The sequence below is a fragment of the Panthera uncia genome (assembly GCF_023721935.1).
Source record: "Panthera uncia isolate 11264 chromosome C1 unlocalized genomic scaffold, Puncia_PCG_1.0 HiC_scaffold_3, whole genome shotgun sequence".
NCBI lineage: Eukaryota > Metazoa > Chordata > Mammalia > Carnivora > Felidae > Panthera > Panthera uncia.
This window is the reverse complement of record NW_026057584.1, coordinates 29299477-29325082: the sequence shown is the minus strand read 5'-3', so window position 1 is coordinate 29325082 and position 25606 is coordinate 29299477. Positions and strand designations below refer to the sequence as shown.

Sequence of the window (25606 nt, the reverse complement as noted above, 5' to 3'; positions counted from 1 at the left end):
TTATATTCTCTATTCCAGGTTTTCTGGCTGGTTCCTGTTGATAAGTGACTAGCATACCTGATTCAAGGAGAATGGAATAGGAAGCCTTACTTAGGTTTCTTGGTCTGAGCCACATTTTCCAATCTAGTGTGGTTTTCCCATAAAGAAGCCCTGTAGATTGAGGAATAGCTGCCACATACTGGCCTCGTGATGCGTAGAGCACCACGTGACTTCCCATCCAGTTATTGTTCTTTGTGGTCACACTGCTTCGGTTGAGAATAGCACAAGGAGAAGCAGGGGAAATGGTAGGATCAGGGAACGACACCTCACCCAACGTCAACATTGACAGACATTAAGTTTTCTTTACAATAACATCAAATGAGGTGCTGACTTTGGAAACAAGCTGACGTTGGTCACAGCCTTGAATCATAAGGGTGTAGAAGCAATGAAGAAGTATCCAAAATTTCCCTGAATTTTCAGAAAGTAATTTGTACTGTAAGATCTATTGAAACTACACGGAAAGCACAGATATCAGCAGTTTCTAACGTGACTCCTGGGCTTTCAAAAGCTCCTAATTGGCATTTGTAAAGGGTTCTATTAGCTTGAAAATATATGAGCATATTGGTTTGACTACTACTGCTTTAATAAAGACTGTAATTTTTACTTAAACCATGCAATTATATGGTAAAAATATTAGGCTTTCCTTTCAACATTCTATTTATTTTCAGTGTCAAGAAACAGAAACCCATTCAATCTAAGCTAAAGTAAAAGTGCGATTTATTGTAAATATAATTATCCCAAGCAAACCCAAGGAGAAAGGATACACAGCCAGACCTTATGAAGGTGGTGAACCTGACTAGCTCTGAAGACCTCACAGCAGAAATGTGTGGCCTTCTCTAGTTTCTTGTCATTACCATCATCCAGACACCAAGTTACTTATCCATTTTTCTCAGTGCAAATTTTTCGACACAGGGAGAAAAAAGTCTAGTTGGTTCTCTCTGAGTAAAGTATGTTTATTCTGGTACAATCAGATGAAGCCAAAGGTGGTGAGACCAGCTGAGCAAACATGGCTGCTTATGTCCATGCCGTAGGTATGGCCTGTGGGAGGAAGCAGATTCTCCTAGAAGGATATATGGGCAAGGATGCAATGACTGACAACTGTATTTTAATGTGGTTTACAAAATAGCAATTGACACCGAACTGTATGAGAAAATGGGACAGTAAGGAAACCTATGGGTGGGTTCGGGTAACACAAAATGACTGGGCTCACTTTTTCGTGGGTGTGTGCTGTCACTATCGTTGTCTAGCATAACATCGTCTAAGATGAAAGCCAATCTTTTCAAATTATTCTTCCCTAAATACAGACATTCATGGGTCTTTCCGTGTTTATTACATTACTAAAGAACTTTATAGTTGGTCTAGTATGCTCTATTGCTCTTCCATAGTTTTGCCTTCAGAATCTGTAAAAGGAAGAGGATAAAAGGTATAACTATTTAAAAATCTATTAATAACCTATTTTGTATTAGCTTTTGTTGCTCTCCTCTTTCTTCTGTTCCCTGGATTCCTGTATTCCATCTGATTCAATTGAGGGAGCATGTGTGTGTGTGAGAGGGATTCTATCTATGAGGGACATTGAACCACGAGACCATTGCTAGGTATTTTTATACAGCAAAACTAAATTCTGGCCTCCCTCCTCACCTTAATCTATTTCTATGTGCAGTGTCCCTTGGCTCCTTTGCTTTCCATTCTCGATTTTGTTTGCAGCTATGTTGTCAGTTCCATTTATTCTCTTGGCCCTGCTTCTCATCTATGCACCAATTCCAATTCCCTGTGGTGAGCCCCACTTCAAAGCCCATCATACTGTACATTTTCAGAATGGAAGGTAGAATTGATTTGTTCATTTTGTTGGACATTTAAATAAAAGTGTGGAGGCGTGGGTGAATATCCTGACTGGTCAACCACAAAGAAGTCTGCATCAGCCTTGTTTTCATACAATACCGTGACAACTAGGTTATAGACTTTGAAAATCTGGACTCACAGATCTATCTGTGTCCATTTCCTTACATATTCATTCTAAGGGAATGATTCAGTTGTCATTGACACAGCCCTGGTTATAAATGTAGGAAGGTAGGTTCCAGAAGCATCAGTGAGCAAAGTTGAGGACCTGGGATGTAGGATGGGGAAAGGGTCTGAAAAGAACTGTATCTGGGGGAAATTTGATCTCTTCTACCCAGTTCTACTTATAGAATAACAAACAGACTAGTTAATGTTTTGTTTCCCACCTACCATTTATGGGTGCTTGACTGTATGGGTTTTCAGAGATGGTTAGAGGAGTCACATCTGAAAAACCCACCATAGTAAATAGAGAATGAAAAGAACAGAGATTTTAGTATCTAAAACACATTGCTTTTTGCAGATCTTCTCATTTTCTCCTATGTTGTTTCTTCCATTCCAAGTTTCTCTGAAAGCCTTGCTCTTTAGGAGCTGCCAGATGCCAGATCACTTTCATATGGCATCTCAAGAGCTGGACTATGTTCTTCTGACTGCAACGTTATTGTCTAAGACTGGACAATGTGAGTCATGACCATTAGCACTACAGAGATTGTTTCTTACTCGACTGACCTACTGTCTGGCATAACTAGATCTTTTTCCTCATCTTGGATTAGATCAGAATACATTCTATCTTTGTATTCTGAAACCAAAATTAAATAAAACATATTGGCTGTAGACTATAACAACCTCTGAAATGTTCTAGGTCAGTGTTTTTCCATCTTTGTTGACCAGGACTTACAGTTAAAAATGTATTTTACATTATAGTCCAGTACGTGCACTTGTGTGCATATAATACAACAAAAAAGTTACAGGAAGCAGTACTTACCCTTTTCTAATCTTTACTACTCATCTTTGTTTTTCTATTCTATTCAAGTGCACCGGGAAGAAAATTCTGGTCTTCTCACTGTTCTTTTCTTATCAATTTTATTCCAGTTCAGGGAAAAAATGCCAGTGGTTATACTGATTTTGTCACCCACAAAATTTTTTGACAACTCACCGAACTCACACTGGAAAGCTCTATCGAGTGATATTTGATTCTTGATGCTCATTCAACAGCTAGCCCCGAAACAACCTGAGATCAACCCCATTTTCTTTATGTTATCACCACTAACATTCTTCAGTCTACGTAAGATTATGATTTAGTAGAGGGTCTAAGAATCTACCATTAAGACATTTTTTTAGTTTGTTTATTTTTTGAGAGAGAGAGAGAGAGAGAGAGAGAGAGAGCAAGTGCAGGGGAGGGGCAGCAAGAGAAGGAGAGAAAGAATCCCAAGCAGGCTCCTCACTGCCAGTGCAGACCCCAATTCAGGGCTCAAACTCATGAACTTGAGATCATGACCCAAGCTGAAATCAAGAGTTGGATGCTTGATTAACTGACTGAACCCCCCAGGTGCCCCCTAAGAATCTACCATTTTAATTAACCACTTAGATTGTTCTGATGTCGAAACTCAGGAGTAGATCCTCTACAATTTGGCTTTTCTCCGTCTGTTCTGGAAAGCTGCCAGTCACCTTCATCATGACAGGTCTTCCAGTTTTTCTCATTTCCCTCACAAGGGCCTTGGAGCCCTCACTCCTTTCCTGAGTACTGCTTAGCACCAGCAGGCTCATTGGAACAATAGTGCTGACACTCTGATCCCTGCAGATACTGTCTCCCTGGGCCTCTTAAAGTACCTATTCTGTCTGGGACTGAGCTCAGCACAATCCTGCAGACACTGACTTGGGCTGCGTGATCATCCTCTAGGGGACGATGATAAAGCCACATTAGTTCTCTAAGCCTGACCCACCCATTCCGTGATTTGTCTGGCCATCCACCGGCTGTTTTGCTGAGCTCTCAGCCAACCATTCAGCCAAACTGGAGATGTCCTCCATCCACCGTTTCCAGTTCCATTCATCCTCTTGGGACCCTCTGCTCTAGCCCAGCTACTCTATTTAATGTCTTCTGAATACAGTTCCACACTGCCTCAGGTTCACACTTCTGGTCATGCCTTGGTCACCTGACATGTCTCCTTGGCTCATGTGTCTCCTGGTGGTGCACCTCCCACAGCCTCTTCTACTCTTCCTCTTAGCATGCTTCTTTTTCACTACATGACGTGAGTAATTCCTACTCATCCTTCCAGACTCCACTCCCATTTTGTTTCTTCTTGAAAGCCTTTGCTAACACTCCCGTCTATGTCAGGAGACCCCCAATGTGGTTCCATTATGCCTGGGCCTCTCTCTGCATACCACTGCCTTCTCAGTTGGGTAGTTTTTTTTTTTTAATTTTTAAAAAATTTTTATTTATTTTTGAGAGAGAGAGAGCGAGCAGGGGAGGGGCAGAGAGAGAGGGAGACACAGAATCCCAAGCAGGCTCCAGGCTCTGAGCTGTCAGCACAGAGCCCGACGTGGGGCTCGAACTCACGAGCTATATAGATCATGACCTGAGCAGAAGGTGGACGCTTAACCAACTGAGCTACCCAGGTGCCCCTCAATTGGGTAGTTTTAAGTCAGCTTTGCTGTTTCCCACGCTAGATGGTGAGCACTTTGAGAGCAAGAACAACATTTGATTTATGTTCATGTCTCTAGAACCTAGTATTTCTTTCTTTCTCTTTCTTTTATTATGCTAAAAACATGTAACGTGAAATCTACCTTTTTAACATGTTTTTCAGTGTACACGAGCATATTAACCAGGTACACATTGTTGTACAATAATCTCTAGAATATTTTCATCATGTGTGACAGAACTAGCACAGTTTCTAACTAAATATATGACCATTTGGTTATTTTTAGCTACTGTAAGTCCCAACTAAATTTGAAGATATGACTAAACTTCCTCCATATATTACAAGGACCTCTCGTTTCCTTGTGAGTTTCCAGATTAGTTATTATGTACTCTCTTTACTTTTGACCTGTCTTGCTTTGCTTTATTGAGCTTTTTAATTCATTGTGCATCTTTGCATTTACTTTTTAATATTCTTATGGCTCCTTTCCCAAGACGTGTTTGCGTGGCCATAACTCTGTTATTGTGTCCCCCAGTGTCTCTCACAGTGGCCAGCATACAGAAGGTGCTCAATAAATCGCTGGTAATTTCCTTCACAGGTTTTAATAGATTTTAAATATGATCTGATTTTTGAATATAGGATAAGGGTGATGAAAGGCTTACCTCCCCTTCATGGTTAATTGATGATCAAATTTCTTTGTTCAAAATTTAGTGTTAAACCTTGGATAAAAAGGACATTTTTTTTTTTCAATTGATATACCTACCATCTGAGACTTTGATTTTCCTGGTTGGTGTATGTGGTTGGTAAGGTGGTCTTTTCATCTCTTTCGTCTAAGTCAGTTTCTAAAAGTCAAGAAATTATGTATTAAATTAATGGAAAAGAATAAACAAACCTCATACACGAATCATCTCATTGATATGTTAATAAGCAGAGATCTTCAAACAGCAAAATTCTGATTATTTTTAATGCTCTGATCTTGGAATCTCTGGAACAGTGTTTTGGTCAAGGTCACCCTCAGGTGACAGAGTCAAGATCAATCAAATATATATATATATATATATATATATATACACACACACATATATATATGTACACATATATATATATGTATACACACACACATATATGCTTTGACCTTTGTTAATGAAAATAGCATAAAATCAGGTTGTTCTTTTTTCATAAAACCCTCTATAATGCAAGTATTATGGAAAATTTAGGACTAACTACCAGTCAAAGGAGTCAAATTTAGAATGATTGCTTTATACCCCATTCTCAGAAAAGGAATTTGTAGCTCTACCCTGCAAAAGCAGGAAACCTCACAGAGGGCCTCAAAAATCTGGGAATAAAAGAGTTCCAGTGAAAATCGACTGCTCTTTGGACTTCTGAGTCCATACCCTTGGATTCCATGCTGTCTCTGGGCTTCATTGACTTTGGCCCATTCCTGGTGACTTGACTACCAGGCAGAACCAGGTCTGGATTCCCAAAACCCACCTTTCTGCCCAGAATCTCTTTTCCTTGAGGTCTAGTCTCTCTGCCCTTCCCCTATGGCAATGCTTTGACCTCACTAAAACTTCTCTAGTCTGGACCAAGGAAGTCCTCTGTCCACTGCCCAGTTCTTTTTACCAGTTAATTCATTCTAAGAGGCAGATTGGGTGAAATCTGTGCCACACTGATTGTTAAATATTTTCAATATTTAGAGATTAAAGAAAGATGATAACATTTCCTTGTCAGTTTAGGATTCGAGAAACTGCCCAGGAGAAAAATAAGCTTACTAAAAAAAAAATTTTTTTAAGTGATCTAAAAGTGAATGGGATGTTGTGGGTTGGATTGTGTTCCCAAAAAGACATGCTGAAGTCCCAATCTCTGATACTTGTGAATGTGACCTTATTTGGAAATAAGGTTTAGCAGATCTAATCAAGTTCACAGGGGGTCATACTGGATTGCAATGACTGGTGTCCATTTGAGAAGAAACACAGACACACGTACAGAGAAGACTGACATGTGAAGACAGGGCCAGAGTGATGTGGCTATAGCCCAGACCGCCAAACACTGCCACCAGAAGCTCGAAGAGGCAGGAAAGGGTGCTTCCCTAGAGCCTTCAAAGGGGCCATGACCCTGTCAACACTTTGCTGTAGGTCTTCTAGTCTCATTTATTCACTAAGGAGTAAGTTTCCCTTGTATAAGCCCCCCAGTTTGTGGTAATTTGTTATGGCAGCCCTGGGAAATGAATACTTATGATATACGCATTTATAAGGTCATAGTGCTTTTTTTTTAAGCTTTTTAAAAATGTTTATTTTTGAGAGAGAGCCTGAGTGGAGGCAGGGAAGAGAGAGAGGGAGACAGAGAATCTGAAGCAGGCTCTGCGCTGTCAGCGCAAAGTCCCAATGTGGGGCTCAAACCCATGAACTGTGAGATCATGACCTGAGCTGATGTCAGATGCTCAACCAACTGAGCCACCCAGGTGCCCCAAGGTCATAGTGTTTTTAAGAGGTAATTTCTTTAGCATTCTTATGAGATATTTTATTTCAAAGGACACACTGAACTTGGTAGTTTATTTTGTCAATAATTTCATTTAAATGTGATAAAATGTAGATTATAGTTACCAATCTCAAATAGTGATTCAGTTTCAACAAATATTTTATTTTATTTTTTTCATGGATGATTATGGTGATCTTATTTTTTTTTAATTTAAATTTTAGTTAGTTAACATACAGTGCAATATTGGTTTCAGAAGTAGAATTCAGTGATTCACCACTTACATACAACATCCAGTGCTCATCACAAGTGCCCTTCTTAATACTCATCGCCCATCTAGCCCGTGTCCCACCCACCTCCCTCCATCAACCCATAGTTTGTTGTCTGTCATTAAGAGTGTCTTGTGGAGCACCTGGGTGGCTCAGTCAGTTGAGCATCTGACTCTTGGTTTTGGCTCAGGTCATGATCTCATGGTTCATGGCTTCAAGACCCATGTCAGGCTCTGTGCTGACAGCAAGAAACCTGCTTGGGATGCTTTCTCTTTCTCTCTCTAAGCCCCTCCCCTGCTCGCATGTGCATGCTCTCTCTCTCTTAAATACACTTAAAATAAACAAAAAGATTCTCTGTGGTTTGTTTCTCTCTCTTCTCTTTTCTTTTTTTCCCCATCTTCCCATATGTTCATCTGTTTTGTTTCTTAAATTCCACATGAGTGAAATCATGTGGTATTTGTATTTCTCTGGTTGACTTGTTTAGCATAATACATTCTAGCTCCATCCACATCACTGCAAATGGTAAGATTCTATTCTTTTTGATGGCTGAGTAATATTTCATTTCTACAACTATTTTAGTAGTCTTTTAATAACAGCTCAATAAAATGTCACATCTAAAAGATTACCTGATTGATAGGACTGGAAGCTGATCAAATCTCCAAGTGCAACAAGTTTCTCCTGTTGAAAAATTTTATAATCAGAGAAGTAAATGACCACAATTGCTAACTTAATCATTCTTCAATAGAAAAGCACTTTGAGTCTTGATTTTTAGGTAACCAACAAACATTTAAAAAAAAATTTTTTTTAACGTTTATTTTTGAGACAGAGAGAGACAGAGCATGAACAGGGGAGGGTCAGAAAGAGAGGGAGACACAGAATCTGAAACAGGCTCCAGGCTCTGAGCTGTCAGCACAGAGCCCAACGCGGGGCCTGAACTCACGGACCGCGAGATCATGACCTGAGCCGAAGTCGGCCGCTTATTCGACTGAGCCACCCAGGCGCCCCGGTAACCAACAAATATTTTTAACATGCCAGAAATTATATAACCTAATGAATAGTGTTCTTCTGTTGATTTCTTCAAACTCTTATTGCCTTCTTATTGTTTTTAGGGATAAGATGCACAGAAGATCAGCATTTGCCTTGGCCCAGAGAAAATCAGTTTATAGTCAGTATCAGTCAGCGCTCCTGTATTTATTTGGACATTACCTGAATTAGATCACTTGTCATTCTGGTCATCATTTGATTACTGATTTCAATATCTTTGAGATCCGTAAGAACCACCCAAGTTCCATTCTCAAATTTTACAGGCATAGAAAAGACGATACCTTCAGGAATACCAAACTGGCCTGCAGTGAGCAAACACAAAGCAAAGCAAAACAAAGTGCTCAGAACAATAAACCCTTCACATTAAGCACCGTAGAAAAGGACAGACATCGTATATGGTTTTTAATGATAATGGCGGAACTATATTTCTGGCAATTCCTCTCCTGGGAAGATTGAAACATTTACTCCAGAAATATTGCCTGAGCACCTCTCCAAGTTCTGACAACTCTCTCCTCTGTGTTTCCCTCCGAAAGAAGAACTACTGTTCCTCTTGTTGTGCCTTCTGTTGCCTCTGGCTTGGTTCAAACCCCCTGCTGCTTCAGGGGCCAATGCAGTCTTTCTCCTCCATTTTTTCTGGATTCCTTTTGTCTGCTCCTTGTGGCCTTTCCTTGACACCTCAGTAGCCCAAGACTCCAAGGCATCTGTCCACCTGGCCTTGCTCTGCTAGCCTGAATGTGGCTGGTCCGTAGCTCTGGTGTGAGGGCCGGGGGGGGGGGGGGGGGGGGGGGGGGGGGGATGGACGGGAAAGTGGATGACTTCCCCGCAGTTCCCAGGGCTCAGTTTGGATGTGTTCCAAATAAAAAGATCAACAATACTTACCACTAACTGAACAACATACAGATAAAACTTCCCCCTTTTTTTGTGAGTCAATCAAATGAGAAAGTTATTCTTGCCATCTGGTCATCAAAAATGTTGTCAGTAGAACAAAAATGGGAGGATAGTCAAGAAACTGGGATCTAAAAGGCCTTTCCTTAGAGAGCATCCCAGGTTCTCTGTTCAGTCTCTTTTTTATCTGTAAAAAGCCAGCCTTACAGGTGGACAACATATGAGAGTTTACCTATATATTTCAGGGAGATAATGATTATGTGCTCCTCACCTCCAATATTGATCCCATTGCTTACTGGTGAATTCCTACACAGCTTAATCAAACTGTTTACAAATAAAGACAAGGTTTTAAATGCCTGTTACACTAAAAAGGTCACATGCTAGGGGCACCTGGGTGGCTCAGTTGGGCATCAGACTTCGGCTCAGATCATGATCTCGTGGTTTGTGAGTTTGAGCCCCACGTCGGGCTCTGCGCTGACGGCTCGGAGCCTTGGAGCCTGCTTAGGATTCTGTGTCTCCCCCTCTCTCTGCCCCTCCCATGCTCATGCTCTGTCTCTCTCTGTGTCTCAAAAATAAACATTGAAAAAAAAAAAGAACTATAAAAAAAAAAAAGGTCACATGCTGATTTGAATTCACCTCATTCAGTAAAAGGGTGCTTCTCACCTTAACTGCAACCGAAACAAGATCCACTGAGTGTCTAACCATGAAGCAGCAAGGAGGAGACCCAGCCACAGCCCTGCCCTCAGGGTATATGCCCCCTAATGGTGGGGACGTATGTAATCAACCATGCCACCAGTGAGGGCAGGCTGGAATATGCTGTCTGACAGAGGAACAACATGCTATGTGTGTACAGAGGACAGACAGATTGATTCTGACTTGGGGGGCTTGGGGGGATTACCTTGAGCTGCACTACAGCCACTGGAATAACAGGGAAGATGGTGGTTCTCCTGATAACATAAGGAATAGAAGAGGTAGATCACATGGGAGAGGAAGACAGTTCAGTTTGGTGTAGTTTGGTTTGAAGTGACATCTAGGTGGCAATGTTTTCATAGGCTGCAGCTCAGCAGAGAGTGAAGCCTGAAGCTTTAGGCATGAATGAGTTTGCACAGGGAGAAAATAAAACACAAAGGAAAGAGGTGCTTTCGATAGAAGAACCCACAGAACACAGAACGCCAACTGTTCGCTCTTTCTACTTTGCAAAAATGGTAGCAGTCCTCTGAAATGGTTTTTAGCAGATGAAAGCAGTGAGGCTGTAAAAATGCATGTCTGGTATTTGTGGCTGGAGAGCAGGCTTTCCACATTTCCACTGGCACCTGAGATCTGTGTCCTGCTGTGCTCTCTGGATCCTGCCCCTGTGCCTTTGCTCCTGTGGCATCTGCAAGATGTTCTTCCCACACTTGTCTGCCACAGCAACACTACTCAAGCTTGAAGGCTTCCTGGAGTGTCACCTCCTTATTGAAGTCTGTCCTGATTCTTCCTGCCATCTGCCTAAAATCAACCTTTCTTTCCCTTCCTCAGCGGGGATGCAGTGAGAAAAACTTAATGGAATGGTTTAGTTGCTGTTAGCTGGCTCTTCTTACTCTGCTCGAGATCTCCTGAAGGCAGAGGCCAGGTCTGATCCCTGTGTGCTCCCTGTGCATTCGCACAAACACTCCTGGATCTCTGAATGGATAACTGAATGAATGCATGGTGAATAAATGGCAATAGAACTCTGGACGTCCGGACAGTTTATAGATCACGTCAGGCAGGAGGTGGGGAAACGGAAGTAGGAGCACAGAGCATACCTGGAAGTTTGAAAATAATACAAGGTTTAAAAACAAAACAAAACAGATTTACCTTCACTTAGTACTCCTAAAGATACGATCTCCCCAGGAGGTGAGCCCTGGTACCAGTATTTCAACGTAGTGGCTATACTGTGTGCAGCTAAGATGCTTCCAAATTGTTTTCCTGCCTCAGTCAGCTTTTTGAGAGTTGCCACAAACTGTCCGTTTACCCACTCCCTATAAGGAGACAAAGAAACAATTTTACAATGGAGGGAGGAATGCAAGTGAAAAAGAATGTTCCTTGGGTCAAGGATCTAAGTATTCAAGCTTCTTCAATCTCATAAAAAGTCAGTGGAAAAGTAACGAACCGTAGCAGAAAGGAATCCCAAAGCGTCAAATGAAAAACATGATAACAAATATGAAACACACAAACATGGTCAAAGGCTGCAAGAACGATTACTTCCATTACAAAGAATTTCTTCTATATGTAGATGTTATCTTTGGAACCAGTGGTCTCTTTCATCCTAAATAAAATGATATCATAAGACTTTGAGCTATTCACATTGAGACCGGGGAAATAACTAAGTCGTTAGAATCTATAACGTTTCAATTCAGGGAGTAGTTCCGCTAGACTAGAACAAAGCCTTGAATGGCTGTCCCCGCGAAGCCAGCTGGAGATAGCTCCATGAGACCCTGCTCCTACCCAGAGGAAGCATGCTGCAGGAGAGTGGGCTCAGGGCACATAATTTCTGGGCACGGGTGAAGTGCCTCTGATCTGCGGAAGGGGCAATGGGAAGGAAATGCTGCAACTGGAAAAGGGCTGCAAAGCTCAGAAAAAAAAAACCACTTCAGAGTCACTCCTCCTCCTCTCCCCTTCCCCACCCCATCGTATTGGGGGTGCTGACTGGGGCAGGCTTGGGTCTAAGTGCTTTGCCTGTGCTGATCCCTTTCATCTTCCCAACAGCCCTAAAGGCTCATATTATGTGACCATTTCCACTTTGTAGACGAAAAGACTGAGGCCTAGAGTGGTTAAGGAACTTCTCTGAAGTCACACAGCTAATAGGTGGCTGCTTGAGAATTCCAATCCAAGTGGCTTGGTTCTTGAGACCATGCTCTTCACCACTTCTGGGTTCTGCCTCTCCTGGGACAGAGCACCCAGCACGGGCCTGGGCCCGCTCACCACCTTAATTCCTTATTCTTGAAAATGTTCCCACCAATTTCAATTTGATACATGTCTCTGTCTCTGTGTTAAATGAAGACTCACTTTCTGTATGCTTGCTTTAGAGACAAATTTAAAGGAGTATGTGGGCTACTTGAAGGATAGTCTAACACAAAAATCCATAATTGCAAAATCAAATAAGTTGGGCATGGGGATTGACTGATTGATATTCTGTGGAATTTTCTATGTTTCTTCAATAGAGCACATAAACAAAGGTGGGTGTGAATAATGTCAAGTTATTTTTGTACAATGATTTCTAAGATGATTTAAAGGATTATAACAACGATTATACATTTACCCAACACTGTTAGTATACTTGACTTAAAAATATACCATACCTATCAAAAATCAAGCTCAAAACAGGACGTGAATAGTTAGGAGTTCCCCAAATAGCACTCTCATATCTGTAAACTCTGGCTTTTCTCAGATCAATGTAGTTATTTCCACTAATATTGCCCCAAACTATCACATTTTTGATGCCTGTGAAGAAAAAAAAAATGTTTAACATAATAATGAGCATTAATATAAAAAAGTTGCCTGCAGTCTATTTTTTGACTGTGCGTTTGTCTTAGGATTGATCGATCTTTTTGCTAGAAGATGATCTTAGTTTATGGTCCCCCAAAATGTGGAAATGGCATGGATAAGTTCCTTAATCATCGGGGTTTGGCAATGCCTAATCGTGCTCTGTGTAGGGCACGGGCATATCATTGAATTCAAGAAATACTGAAATGCTCCCTCAAAGAACTACTACTGAAAATCGTAGCACCGGTGTGATCCTTTTACCACTCTGCTTGCCATTAAGAGAACTTTTTCTCTGCTTTGGTTCTGACAGAGTCCTTGATTCTACACTGGAATAGACATTTTGGCAAATCACTTAACCCCTGAGTTGGTTTCATTTCCAGCAGAATGAGGGTGTTATAATCAGAGGACCCCAGGAACGTCCTAGTCAACAAATAATTGAATTGGCTTCTATGTGTGAGGTGCTTTTAGGTGGTACATTTGGAAGAAAACAAATGAGCCCAAATCCTTGCAACATTCTGGGGGTGGAGGGGAGCGGGTGACAAAACTACTATACAAAGTGATGTGTACTATGAAGGAAAATAAGAGGATAGGGGTCAGAGATAAAGAGTGATTAAGATTTAATATGATTCTAAAACTGGGGATCTTTTAAGGATATTGTATCCAAAGTGAAAAATAAGTAATTTGATTGGTTGATTGATTCACTTATTTATCTGCTTAAAGACTTCATTCCAAGTTCACACTACTTCCTACTGTGGAGATTACATTCTTTACTGTTCTGCACGAGGGAAGGTTGCCGTTTGGTTTCACGTCACAGAATATCCTTGTGACTTGGCTTAACTAGAAGGAATTCGCTTTTCTTCTACAATAACAGGCTGAGGTAGGCAGTGACACGGGGGTTCGCTCCGCGGCTCAGAAGATGCTACTCTCTTGGCCTGCCCCACGTGGTCCTAAAACAGCTGCATCAGTTCCAAGTATCACACTCTCACGCAGTTGTGTGCAAAGGTGGGCGGTAGGAAGAAGAATTCTGCTTATCAGATTTCAGGCTCTTTATAGCTCTGTGAGAGAAAATCATAGTGGACATCTGCTGTTTTTTCTCCTAACATTTCTTCCTAATGTTTTTCTTTAACAGCATCCTGGTTTTCCTATAAATAACTACCCTTTCTCAATTTCAGTCCATATGGTTTGGGTGGGGCTGTCCTCACCCCTCAGGTCTATCAATAGGCACGAGACCCAGATTCCAGATTTCTGGCCACAACAATTGTTTTGGAGATGGGCAAATGGTCCAAGCCTGGCCAATGAGATATTATCCTGCAACTTATGCACATTTGAGAAAGCAAACCCTCTTTATACTGGGGTGGCTAAGCTATGAATGTATGAGTCTGGAGACACCCGTGGCCACTTTGCCACTTTTTACGAGCCTGCCTGAGAATCAAACCAACGCTGAGGAAAGCAGGGCTGAGGGATAGGTCAAGAGAGAGAACCAGCTAGACCTGACATGACCATTTAAGCCCCAGCATCCATCTATGCCTGAAAAAAAAACCCCACAAAAAATGATCTGACTTCAGTTGCTTTGAGTGGACTTTCTATCACCTGCAACAGAAAGAGTTCCAACTAAGCCAATGCACATGGTCTGAGAAACAGGGTTATGTGTGAACTGAACTCAAGGGATATCCTGAAAAGGTCTGCTACCCCCTTGGCGTCTGGAATCTTCCCCCAAATGATTCTCCTTGATGGTTTTCAGATTTCAGGTCCCTCTGCTTCAATGTCTTTGTTGGTGCTGAGTTTCTTGTTGCTACTCCGCTGACAATTCCAATCGACTGCCGTCCCTCTCATGTCTCTCTTTCCTTTACCCAATAGCTGAAATTTGTCAAATATAATAAACATTTTTAAATACAGCACCCCGCTTTTAAATACACCAATCCGGGGCACCTAGGTGGCTCAGTCAGTTAAGCGGCTGACTTCAGCTCAGGTCATGATCTCATAGTTTGTGAGTTTGAGACCCGCGTCGGGCTCTGTGCTGACAGCTCGGATTGGATTCTGTCTCCCTCTCTCTCTGCCCCTCCCCCCACTCGCGCTCTGTCTCTCTCTGCCTTCAAAAATGAATAAATGTTAAAAAATAAAATAAAAAAAATACACCAATCCATTTTCTGAACTGGTCTCATCCTCGCAGGATTCTGATGCCTGCCATTCCAAAGACCAACAGAATCACAAACAGCTCAGATATAATCCCGTGGATAAGTGAAATACCCTCGCAAATGTCTACCACATGCTGGCCACTCTTCCAAGCACTTTGGAAACATTATTTTTTGAATCCTCACATCAGTTCCAGGAGGTAAGTGCTATTAACATCCTCATGTTACAGATGAGGAAACTGAGGCAAGGTTAAGTGATTGCCCAAGGTCACACAGGTGGGAAGTGAGGTAGAGCCACTTAAATACACCCCTGATTATTTTTTTAAAAAAACACTGATTACCTTAGTTGACTATTATAATGGAAAATTGGAACATTAGGTTTCAAATTATAGCTTGAAAAATATGTCTTATATGAAACGTTTGTTTACTAATTTTTATTTTAAAAAACTTAGTCTTTATTTATTTTTGAGAGATAAAGAGACAGAGCATGAGCAGGTGAGCAGGGGAGGGTAAGAGAGAGAACGAGACACAGAATCCGAAGCAGGCTCCAGGCTCCGAGCTGTCAGCACAGAGCCAGACGTGGGGCTCGAACTCACGAACTGTGAGATCATGACCCGAGCCTAAGTTGGACGCTTAACCGACTGAGCCACCCGAGTGCCCCTGTTTACTAATTTTTACAATGATGGACAAAGTCAGCCAGTCATTAAAAACAGTAAAAAACCAAAAACCAAAAACCAGTTTGCACAATAGTCAGATCACACAATAAGTTTACCCAGAAAAATCCTAACGGGTATGGTGTTCTTCCTAGCTGCTTTGAGATCACCCTGTTTAAAACCAGAAACAGAAACGGAAGCTCACTCACTGGAGGGGGCTGTTTTCAGTTTTCTGGCCAGCACGGCTTTGGCTTGGCCTTCCACCCCCAGCGCCACAGCGACGATATTATGTGCCACGTTTGGGGCGTATCTCATAAGCAAAACTGTTTTCAGATTCACGAAGGTTTTTCCTCCCACAATAACTCTGACGGAATCGTGAGCATTTTTCTCAATCAGCTGTCCAAACAGCCTACACAGAGGAAGCCTGCTTCGGATGCAGCCTTCTAGAGTGTACACCTCCCGGTCGGCGCTGTCGTCCAGGATGATGATCACGTGGGCCTGGCGGAAGGCCTCCTCCACTCTGGTGCAGACGGAGACGCTCCGGAGCAAGGGTGCCACCAGGTTCCGAGTCTCAGTCATGAGAAGGTGGAGATCTTCTTCCGCCTGCTCTTTGTCAAATAGATTTATGCTCATCTCCGTATGCATTCCGAACACCTCGCCACTTACCAAAATGGGAATTAGGCTGTAGCAGGCAGGGACAGATGCACTAATAAAAATGCAAAGCCAGATTATGAATAGTTAAATCTTTTGCCCCTGTTAAGCCTTTATTCTTAATAGATATTTCAGCATGTGCAGTAATCAGGTGATCTAATAGCTTAAATCAGCGTCCATAGCTGCATAGACTTTTTAAGACTAGAAACCAAAAGTTGAACAAAAAAATGCTTGCTACTAATCCCTTACTCTGGCCCTCTGAAAACAATCCCCAAATAAGAAATGTACCTGTTTCAAAAGTTTCAAATACAATAGATTATGCAGAAAGCAGAATTTAAAAGAATGGTGTCATATCACTCTGATTACATGTTTACATTTTGTCTTAAAAAGGTAAAGAAATAACAAGTTTTATTTAACCATAGCTCTTTTCTACTTTATATTCTTATCTACAAAGTAACGACATTTTGGAGGAAAGGGCTATCTTTTCTAAATCCTTGCAAAGAAGGCTAGGATCAGCATAGGCTAGGCATCATGGGTCGGTGTCCACAATTCAGCAAGTATCTGGGTAGCTGACCATCTGGGCCACTAGTTTTTTCTCTTTCCAAGCTTTAAATTTCCACTCTTAGGTTTTAAATTCGGCAATCCAGAGTGAGTCCACAAAACCCTAGACCCCCCACTCTCAGCCTCAAGAAAAGCAGAGCCCCAGGCCCACGCATGCTTACATGTTCTCTCTCTCTCTTTCTGTAACAGTGACATCACCATGTGGCTCAAGGTGTGCCATGTAAGTTCCAGGAGGTATAAGTAACAAACCCCTTTGTCCAAAGTTTCCTGACGGTTATTGCTGAGGGTGTCTTGCAGTCACGGTAAGAACCACAGGCTGGTCCAGCCACAACACTGGTTAGTGAGGCAGGCACACAACGGGAGGTGACAGAGGAAGAGCCAAGGAAGAGTCAACGTCAGCTCTAGCAAGTGGGGAAGAGGGGAAGGCAGCGGGCAATGAGATGGGAGTGGGGGAGGAGACAGAAAGTGAGGGAAAGGGCAGGAAGGACAGCAAGGCAAAGAGCAAGAATGAGAGCAGCAGAGGGCCTGAGAGACACAGACCGAGGGGACAAGAGCTGGAGATGGGGTTATCAAAGTACTTATCTTTGCTATACCCTTGCTCTTCGATTGCATGTGTGTGTGTGCATACACACACCTATATTGTAAAGCTTAAATATGGAGGCACGTGGGTGGCTCCGTTGGTTGAGTATCCAACTCTTGATCTCAACTCAGGTCACAATCTTGCTGTTGGTGGGATCGAGCCCCATATCAGGCTCCACACTGTCAGTGCAGAGCCTCCTTGGGATTCTCTCTCTCCCTCTCTCTGCCCCCCCCCCCCCCCGGCCCATGCACATGTACCCTCTCTCCCTCTCAAAATAAATAAATCAAAAATCTTAAAAAATAAAACAAATATGAAGCTATATTGAGGGATATATATGCATATCTCTATCTATCTATCTATCTATCTATCCATACAAATCTCAAACTTGACATTCAGATGTTCTTCCATCATGGACTTAATCCCACACTATTGTTCTTTCTAAATATAAACACCCAATCTCACGAATCCTGGAGTTTGACTGTTCTACCTGGTGATCCAGACCTGCAAGGGATTGACAAGATCTTTCCTGACTTCTTCCTGCAGTTCTTTTTCTATATGTGCTTCCAGGTTCTCTTGAGCAATTATCTTCATCAGCTCAGTAGTCATGCTAGAGGTGACACCGTAGTAAAGCTAAATATTAGGAAAGAAAAAGTCAACACCGAGAATACATAATTAGCTGACAGTAATTATAATGGGAAGTTCTTATTTAAAGCCAGAAGAGCGTAAAAAGAGAGCCGAGGGAATACTTTGGAAAGCAAGACATTTGAAGAACAGCGTGAGAGAAGGATAATGTTTTGAGCAAATAAACCAACTTAATTCGCATACCTGGGTGTACTCCAGGAACTCGTTATAGCCTCCTAAAAGCAACCCCTTTCCTCCACGATCCAACAGCTCTCTCCAGATGATGGGGGAGTTTCTGTGACTCCACTTATTCTTTTCACACAAATCTTCTAGCCACTCCTATTGAATGATATTCCAAGACACGTCATCCATTGAATCGGTGTCAGAATTTAGTTCAATACTTCAGAATTCAAACACAAACTAGCTTGTTTTTTTACTACCACTGAGTATACATAATAAAATTTAGACATCTTTACACTGTAAAAGGTATATGCAGAAAATAGTAGTGAGTTAAGTAACAAATTGATCAAATCAGAAAGATGATTCTTCAAATTTGCTGACCTAATGAGAGTTGCTCTCTTTGCTGAGGAGACCGCGAATGAAAGTGGAGAGCTTAAAAGAAAAGCCAAGTGTCCCAACTCCTCTGATATCCAAAAAATTCAACTGGTTCTTCCCTTGCTTTTCTCTATGAGATATTTCCAGTCTTAAGGCCACGTAAACTTGACCCTGATTTCCAAATATGTGGGTATAGTTTAAGTCATTCAGACTGCATTAATGAGCTAAAAATCATCTATGGATGTTAATAATATTCATTAGGAAAAGTTTAAATCGTAATTATCTGGTTTGTGTAGACCAGGCTTTCCAATGACAAGAGCTGAGTAGAGCTAGAGAGCAATTTTCTTGTGAGTAAAGTACATGATAGCATTCTTGCCATTGGAGGCATGTGTAATGAGACTACCTTACACATGAAATCTTAGAAACTAATTTATCTTGATTATGCTGAAGATCTCTGTGCCTTTATCACCCCTTAAAGCAAATAATGCTGCTGTGAGGATTCTACCATGGTTCCCCTAGTCATTATACAGCCTGACCAGTGAATGTATAGGTCTGGACCCTGAGGGTGCTATCCTGTCGGATAGGGGAGAATTTATCAATATGAATCACTCTTCTACAACTCAGTGGTATATATCCTGGCAAGAACCTCAGAAGACAGTGGTAACACGTTTCTAGAATGGCTCTCTGAAGCTTGGAGAAAGTGATGGTTCACAAGAAATGAAATGGAAATGCCAGAACGTCCATGGAAGACAATAGCAGAAGGAATCAAAAAGCTCAGAAAAGTGGGCATGCTGGTATGGATATGCTACTATGGAAGTATGGAACCTACTAGTAAGTTACGTTCTCCGGAAGGGCCTGGGGGACACTACTTTCATCAAAATGATAAGAACTGTGCTGGTGATATGTTTTCAGCATCACTGAGAAGCCTGGTATGGATATCCATTACTGGCCAGGGCTATTAAAGGACATGCTGTTCTAGAGCTGGACTCCCTGGGGATTGGGATGATAGAATCCTGAAATAAAAGAGGCTGGGGACAGTGCCCACCAGAGAACATCTATATTGTGATAAAAGCATGAGACAACCAGCAGATAAGGTGACTTAGCTGAAGGCACAGTGGGCTCACAAAAGAGACAGAGGTTACGCTACGGCCCTAGAGAATGAGCCACCACTCACTAAAGCTGATCTAGCCATTGTTGCTGCTGAATGTCCACTGTGATGGTAATACAGACCAACACTGACCCAGTGATAATGACACTATCCCTCAAAGACATTAACCAGCTTCTTGGTGGCAAGGTGATTACATTTCACCCCTTTCAGCCTAGAAAGGGCAGTGATTCATCCTGACTAGAATCAACAATCTGGTTTGTGTAGACCAGGCTTTGCAATGACAATCACAATCAATATTCTGGGTAAAGAACTGCTTTTCCTGCATGTGGGGCTTTGGCCAGCACCCTGCCCAAGAGCTTACAAAATATTCAACCTAGCAACACGGGATCCTGTGTAACATCACTCTGAACCACTTTGGATTAAAGCATGTGTAGAACTGGGCATGTAACCATGGGATGCACTGGCCCTATCATAAATCACATCACATGGCAGACTGATAGAGGGATAGGACAGCCCACTGGAGGTGCTTAGAGGTTGCTACCTTGTAGGGATAAAGCACTGTCTTTCAGGATGCAATATATACCATGAATCAATATAGTGCTTTTTCCCCAATAGGTGACATATATGGATCCAGGAACCAGGAGATGGAATTAAGAGTGATCCTGCTTACCATCACTCCCAGTGACCCACCTGGAGAATTCGTGCTTCCCCTAACCTACTTACTCTAGATTCTATGGGTCTGGAGGCTCTAAGTTCCAGAGGTGCAAGGGTGGTTCTGTCAGGAAGAGTTCCATTAAACTTTAAGTTATGGCTTCTGCTTGGTCACTTGGAGCTCCTGTGCCAAGGGACAGCAGTCAAGGGAAGGAGTTACCATCCTGGAAGGAGTAAATGCCACGGCTGATCTGGGGCATGTGGGCAGAAAAGAATATTTGGCATCTAGGTGATCCATTGGGGAATCCTTGGTACTGCTTTGCTCAGTTTTGACAGCAAATGTGCATGTGCTAGAAACTGGGACTCAGACCCCTAAGGATACAGGTCTAGTTCATTATGCCTCATAAGTCACCTAGACCAGTAGAGCAGGAGGGGGATCGATATTGGGCTGTAGACAGAAAGGTGACGAGCGTCAGTTACAGCCCTAAAATGATATGCAGTGGAGACTATGGTTCTTTTGACTAACCATCTTCTTGTAAAGTTTCCTCAGGGAAAGACGCCAACCAGAACCTCAGAAAAGCTGTTCCCAGATGGTATGAAATTATTATTTGGAGAATGTGGATCCACAAGGCACAGCTGGTGAACTGTAGCAGATCCTGTCATATGTCTTTCAGCTTTCCTCTTCATGACCAAGACACGCACTGCCTGGGCCACCAGGTGCACTGGCTGCTGATGGCTCAGTGCTGAGTCTCTCTACAGGAACCGACCTCAGAGAGGTTCCCTTGCTTAGAGTTAAGTCCCTTCCCCAAGGGCAGCCTGCATCCAAGGACTGTTAGTTGTGCCAGTACAAAAGCCCAGCCCCCTCGCCTGTATTTAGAGTATCTCTGAAGGGCCACCCAGCTTCAGAGTTCAGGGCTGGCTGAGCCCTCTTACGCAGCAGTATGGTAGTGTCTTGTGTCATTAGAAATCAGATGAAGGACAATGAAAAGTTAAAAAGGATAATATAAGTTACCTGGATTCTAGGAGAAAAAATAGCGAAATTTATTCTACTGATTGGTTAGGGCCTCATTTGTTCTACTAGCTACTGGGGAAAAAAATACATAATGTTTTGAGACTGGTAAGTAGAAATTTATTTTATTAGTGTTAAAATAGCAGTAGTACGTGAACGTTTATTATTGGAAGCCTATCTGATACACTGGCTAATATTTCATTAAATTAGAACACATTTTGTGAGTGTGTGAGTTTAACACACTAGAAAGGCTTCTTACCTCCCAAACATGAGGATGTTGTGTAATTTTATGTATCCAAAAATTAGGAAGATTCTTTTGTAAATAATCTGCCAGAAGTTCTGCTTTAGCATAATATGGGCAATCTGCTCTACCTAAAAGAGTTCAAAATAGCAACATTTTCTTACATCACACAGGAATTATCATGTAGTTATAAGTATTTGCCATATAATTACAGAAATAATGATACAGTTATGATATATTCTATTACACAGAATTATTGCATAACTGCCACCATGTAAACTTTTGATTTTTATAACAGCAGTAAACATAAAATTATTTCATAGAAGGTCAGGATCTTAAGTAATAAAATGTGGAAAGAAAATAAAGACTGTTGGATATTTACTCTCTTCCAGCATTAGCTAGATCTCACTCTCTCCAAAGGGCTGCTGTGCTACTAACTAAGCATGAATTACTAGTAATGAACTACTCATTAGTATCCACTAAAAGGCCAAGTATGAAGTGAGGAGTGGTGGTGAAATCACATGGCGCTAAAGGGAAGAGAAGCCGAAGGGAGAGAGACGAGTCTGGGATAACTTCTATTTTCTGGCCTGGGCAGATGATCCTGCACTTACTAGAGAGAAACCACAGGTAAGAAGTTTAATTACAGACAAGTGCATTGGAGGTATGTGCAGTATATCTAATTGAATATGACCAGCAGGTAGCTGCACATGTTAAGTCTCAAGTACAGGACCCACGTGAGGGATTAAGATACAGATTTTGTAGCCATCAACACACAGGAAGTTAAAGCCACCAGAGTAGATGGGATTAGGTGTCTGAGGGAGTAGGAGGAGAGGGGCAGGAGCCAAGGGCAGAACCCCCTCTGCAACAATCTTCCCCAGTTACTCCCAATCATGAGTTCTTCAACTTCAGGGTGACTTCTCAATCATCAAACTTCCCACCCACTCCTTTTCTGTTAGCCTCCCTGTTTAGTTCAAATCCATGGTTCATGAATTCAACCACTCTCTGGCTCATGTTGTAAATTATCTTGCCCTACTATGCTTCTGGCAAATCAGCCCGGTAAAAGCGTACCTGCCTTTCCTGTTTCTGGGTTCCATTTGCTAGGCACCCCTGGAGAAACATGGTAGAACCAAACAGAGAGGCGCCATTATAAATTCATGGTCACTAGCCTCAACTGGCCTTCAACTCTGCCTGGAACTCCTTCTGTTTTCTTTATCATCACTTTTTTCTGTTCTTCACAATTACCCTTCTAAACTTGGCCCACTTCTTGCAAACCTCTTGTCTCCATTTTCCCACTACTATTGGAAGGTGACAGAAAACCTTGCTTTCTACTTTACAAAAACAAACCCAAATCATACAAAAAGGCATCAGCTGGTAAGTCCTCCAACCTCCTACCATCATTCCTATAAGCCTGTCTGCATTTGGACTCATCCTTTCCTTCTTCCTCCTATTCAATGGAAGGTGGCTCCTACCTCCTTTCCAGGTCTAATCTCACCACTTATGCTCTGAATACCACCCTCTTCTGCTTTCAGAATTGCCTCTCTTTCGGCATTTTATCTCTGTTCTTGATGTTCCTTTTCCATCGTATTTAAATATAGTACAGTTATATTTAAGTTTTTCCTGTCCTAAAAAAACCAAAAAGCCTATGTCCCTCTTTAGCTAACGCATTCTACCTGCCCTTTTCTATGCAAATTTCTTGAAAGAGTCCTCTACATTTGCCATCTCCAGTTTTTCACTTCCATTTATTTCTTATCCCATTTCAATCTGGCTTTAACCATGACTCTCTGGAGGGACATCAGGGAACCTCCATGTCATTACATCCAATGGATACTTTTTGATCCTTCTCTCATTGACATTTTCTTGTTGGCATTTGCCCTCTTCTATCCTTCTGAAACACCCACTACGGTCAGGTCACTCTTCAGGTTTTCATCCTACTTCTCTGGCCATTCTCTCCATACTTTGTAGGTTCTTATTCCTTTATCAATCCCCTAAAAGGAGCATTCTTCACTGCCTCTTATCTTCATACTCTATGCATTCTTTCTGGCTAATCTTCTCCACTCTCTTGGTTTCAGGTAGAAATCTGTACATCCAGTTCAGAACTATCCAAGATGTTTATACCTTCCTATAGTTTTCCATCTCCCTCTGAATGTCTCATAGGCACTCAGCATGTCTAGGGCAGATTTTTCCCAAACTCCCCCACTGAATCTGCTCCTTCTCTTATGTTCTTTATGTTGACTACGTAGTTATTTAAGAGAATTAAGAGTATCCAGGGTATTAAGCCTACTTTTCCAATTTTTGTTTTCAGCGACTCCTTATCTACCCATTTTTCCAAACCATTGGTTGGAAATAATTTTAACTATTTCTTCTCCCTTACTTCTCTTCCTCGACCTAATTAGACATCTAGTGCTGTGAATTATGTCTCTGTAATATCCCTCCAGTCCATTCACTTCCTTCCATTTCCATTGCCCACCATCCCAGACCAGGCCGGCCACTATCTCCTTCTTGGACTATTGCACCTAACTGGGGTCTTGGCATCTAATCTTTCTCTTCCAATGGAGAATAACATTCAGGTAAAATGAAAACTTGATTATGTTCTCTCCTTCCAAAGTCTTCCATGTACTTTGGATAATGTTTAAAATACTAAACATGGCTCACAAGAATCTATATTAACTAATTCTGGCCTCAGCCTACGATACTCTCTCCTTTGTACCCTTTACTCCAATCCTACTAAATCTATTTCCATCTTCTGCTTATTGTACACTCTCAATCATCGCCAAACTAGCTTTCCTCATTCCAACCCCACTCCTATGCTTAATCCCTCTCTTCTTCCCTACCTCCTTTCTGCTAGGTAACTGCCCATCTTTCAGATCTCTGCTTAAAAAAACCACTTCCTCTGGGAGGTCTTTGGCTCCACTAAATGAGGTCTCCTGCCACACTGCTCCTACAGAACCTGCTCCATCACTGACACACAAGCACCGTTCTCTGTAAGTTTCTGTATCACTGCCTTCTCAGCAAATAGTCAGTCAGTGATCAAAAATGTTCTTCTGAATGAATAAAGAAGCAAGCAAAATCGGTTTCCAGGCAGATGGGAGATGCCAATTGTGTTAATGCATCAGAAACTTCAAATAAGGACTGGACAGCTTCTGTAAAAGTCATTGGTGACTTTGGTGAGGGCCATATTTGAAAGGAGGTAGAAGCAGAAGCCAGATTGAATGGAAGGACCTGAAGACAAGAAAGCAGTCTGCTCTTTCAAGAAACTTGCCGAGAAAAGGGAAGGAGGCAGGTACAATAGCCTGCTGCTTTTCCTGAGACCCTTTAGTGGTTTTTCTGGACGCCAGTGGACGTTTTCAATCCTCCCCCTCCATTGCTACACAGCAATGGGCTTCCTAAAATGCAAACACATACTCTCCTGCTTAAAAAAAAAAAAATTAAGACTCCTCATTGCTTTCAAGATACAGTTCAAACACCTTTGTTTGGTGTACTTTATGTGCAAGGATCTGACTGCTGCTCCCATTCTAGCCCCAGGTCCAGACTGTTCCTCCATTAGGCCATGAGACTTCTAGCCTCTTCTAGCTTTTATCTGGAATGGCCTCCCTATCGCAAATATTCACAAATCAGCTCCTGGAACGCCTCCCAGAGTCCTGTGCACATCTCCCTTATTTCATTAATTCCAGTGGATCTAAATTTCTTGTTTACGTGCTACTGTACTCCGTGAGACCGAAAGCTCTTGCAAGGCCCGGGTGTTATGTTTTCCCCCACTGTATCTCCAGTGGACGGGAGTGCTTTGCACAGGGCGCTGCCCAATAAACATCTTTGAATGAATGCATAAGAAGCTCGAGGTGGTCCATATAGATGCTGGAGTCGCTAGAACAAAAGTTAAGAATATCACTGCTAATTGACCAAAGGAGGTGAGAGTTTGGGTGTTTTGAGAGACCTACAGGGGGCACTTGGGGATCACTCACCCGCAAGCACGAATTTGGCCATGTTAAAGCCGCGACCTAGGACCAGGAACTGCGGCTCAGCGGTTCCCTAGCAACCACGGCGTGGCGCAGGCGCACTTTGAAGCTGAGGCCCTGTCGCAGACGTGAGGTGTTGGGGTACACGATCACACATTGTATTTAAAAGCCTTATGCTCTCCCCTGTCCCTATCCCTAAGCCCAAG

The 25606-nt window shown here is 42.2% G+C and overlaps 1 protein-coding gene across 1 annotated transcript; it reads right to left on the bottom strand.

Moving 5' to 3' along the window:
- Window positions 1–1122: 1122 nt before the first annotated feature.
- MDH1B (malate dehydrogenase 1B) lies at window positions 1123–25602 on the bottom strand. Its single transcript, XM_049615063.1, has 11 exons — window positions 25407–25602; window positions 21466–21578; window positions 18088–18222; window positions 17750–17892; window positions 15680–16176; window positions 12502–12643; window positions 11018–11181; window positions 8459–8598; window positions 7879–7930; window positions 5272–5350; window positions 1123–1439 (listed from the first exon to the last, which is right to left on the bottom strand). Coding segments are annotated over exons 1-11 (1488 nt in total). The 5' UTR covers window positions 25429–25602; the 3' UTR covers window positions 1123–1438.
- Between the last annotated feature and the right edge of the window lie 4 nt (window positions 25603–25606).

Excerpts from the sequence above, each read along its gene's own strand:
- MDH1B (XM_049615063.1), bottom strand. The coding sequence starts at position 25,428 with ATGGCCAAATTCGTGCTTGCGG. Across the intron at positions 17,893-18,087 it reads AGTTCCTGGAGTACACCCAG|CTTTACTACGGTGTCACCTC; the intron begins GTATGCGAATTA and ends CCTAATATTTAG. Across the intron at positions 5,351-7,878 it reads CTTCCAGTCCTATCAATCAG|AAACTGACTTAGACGAAAGA; the intron begins GTAATCTTTTAG and ends CTTGACTTTTAG.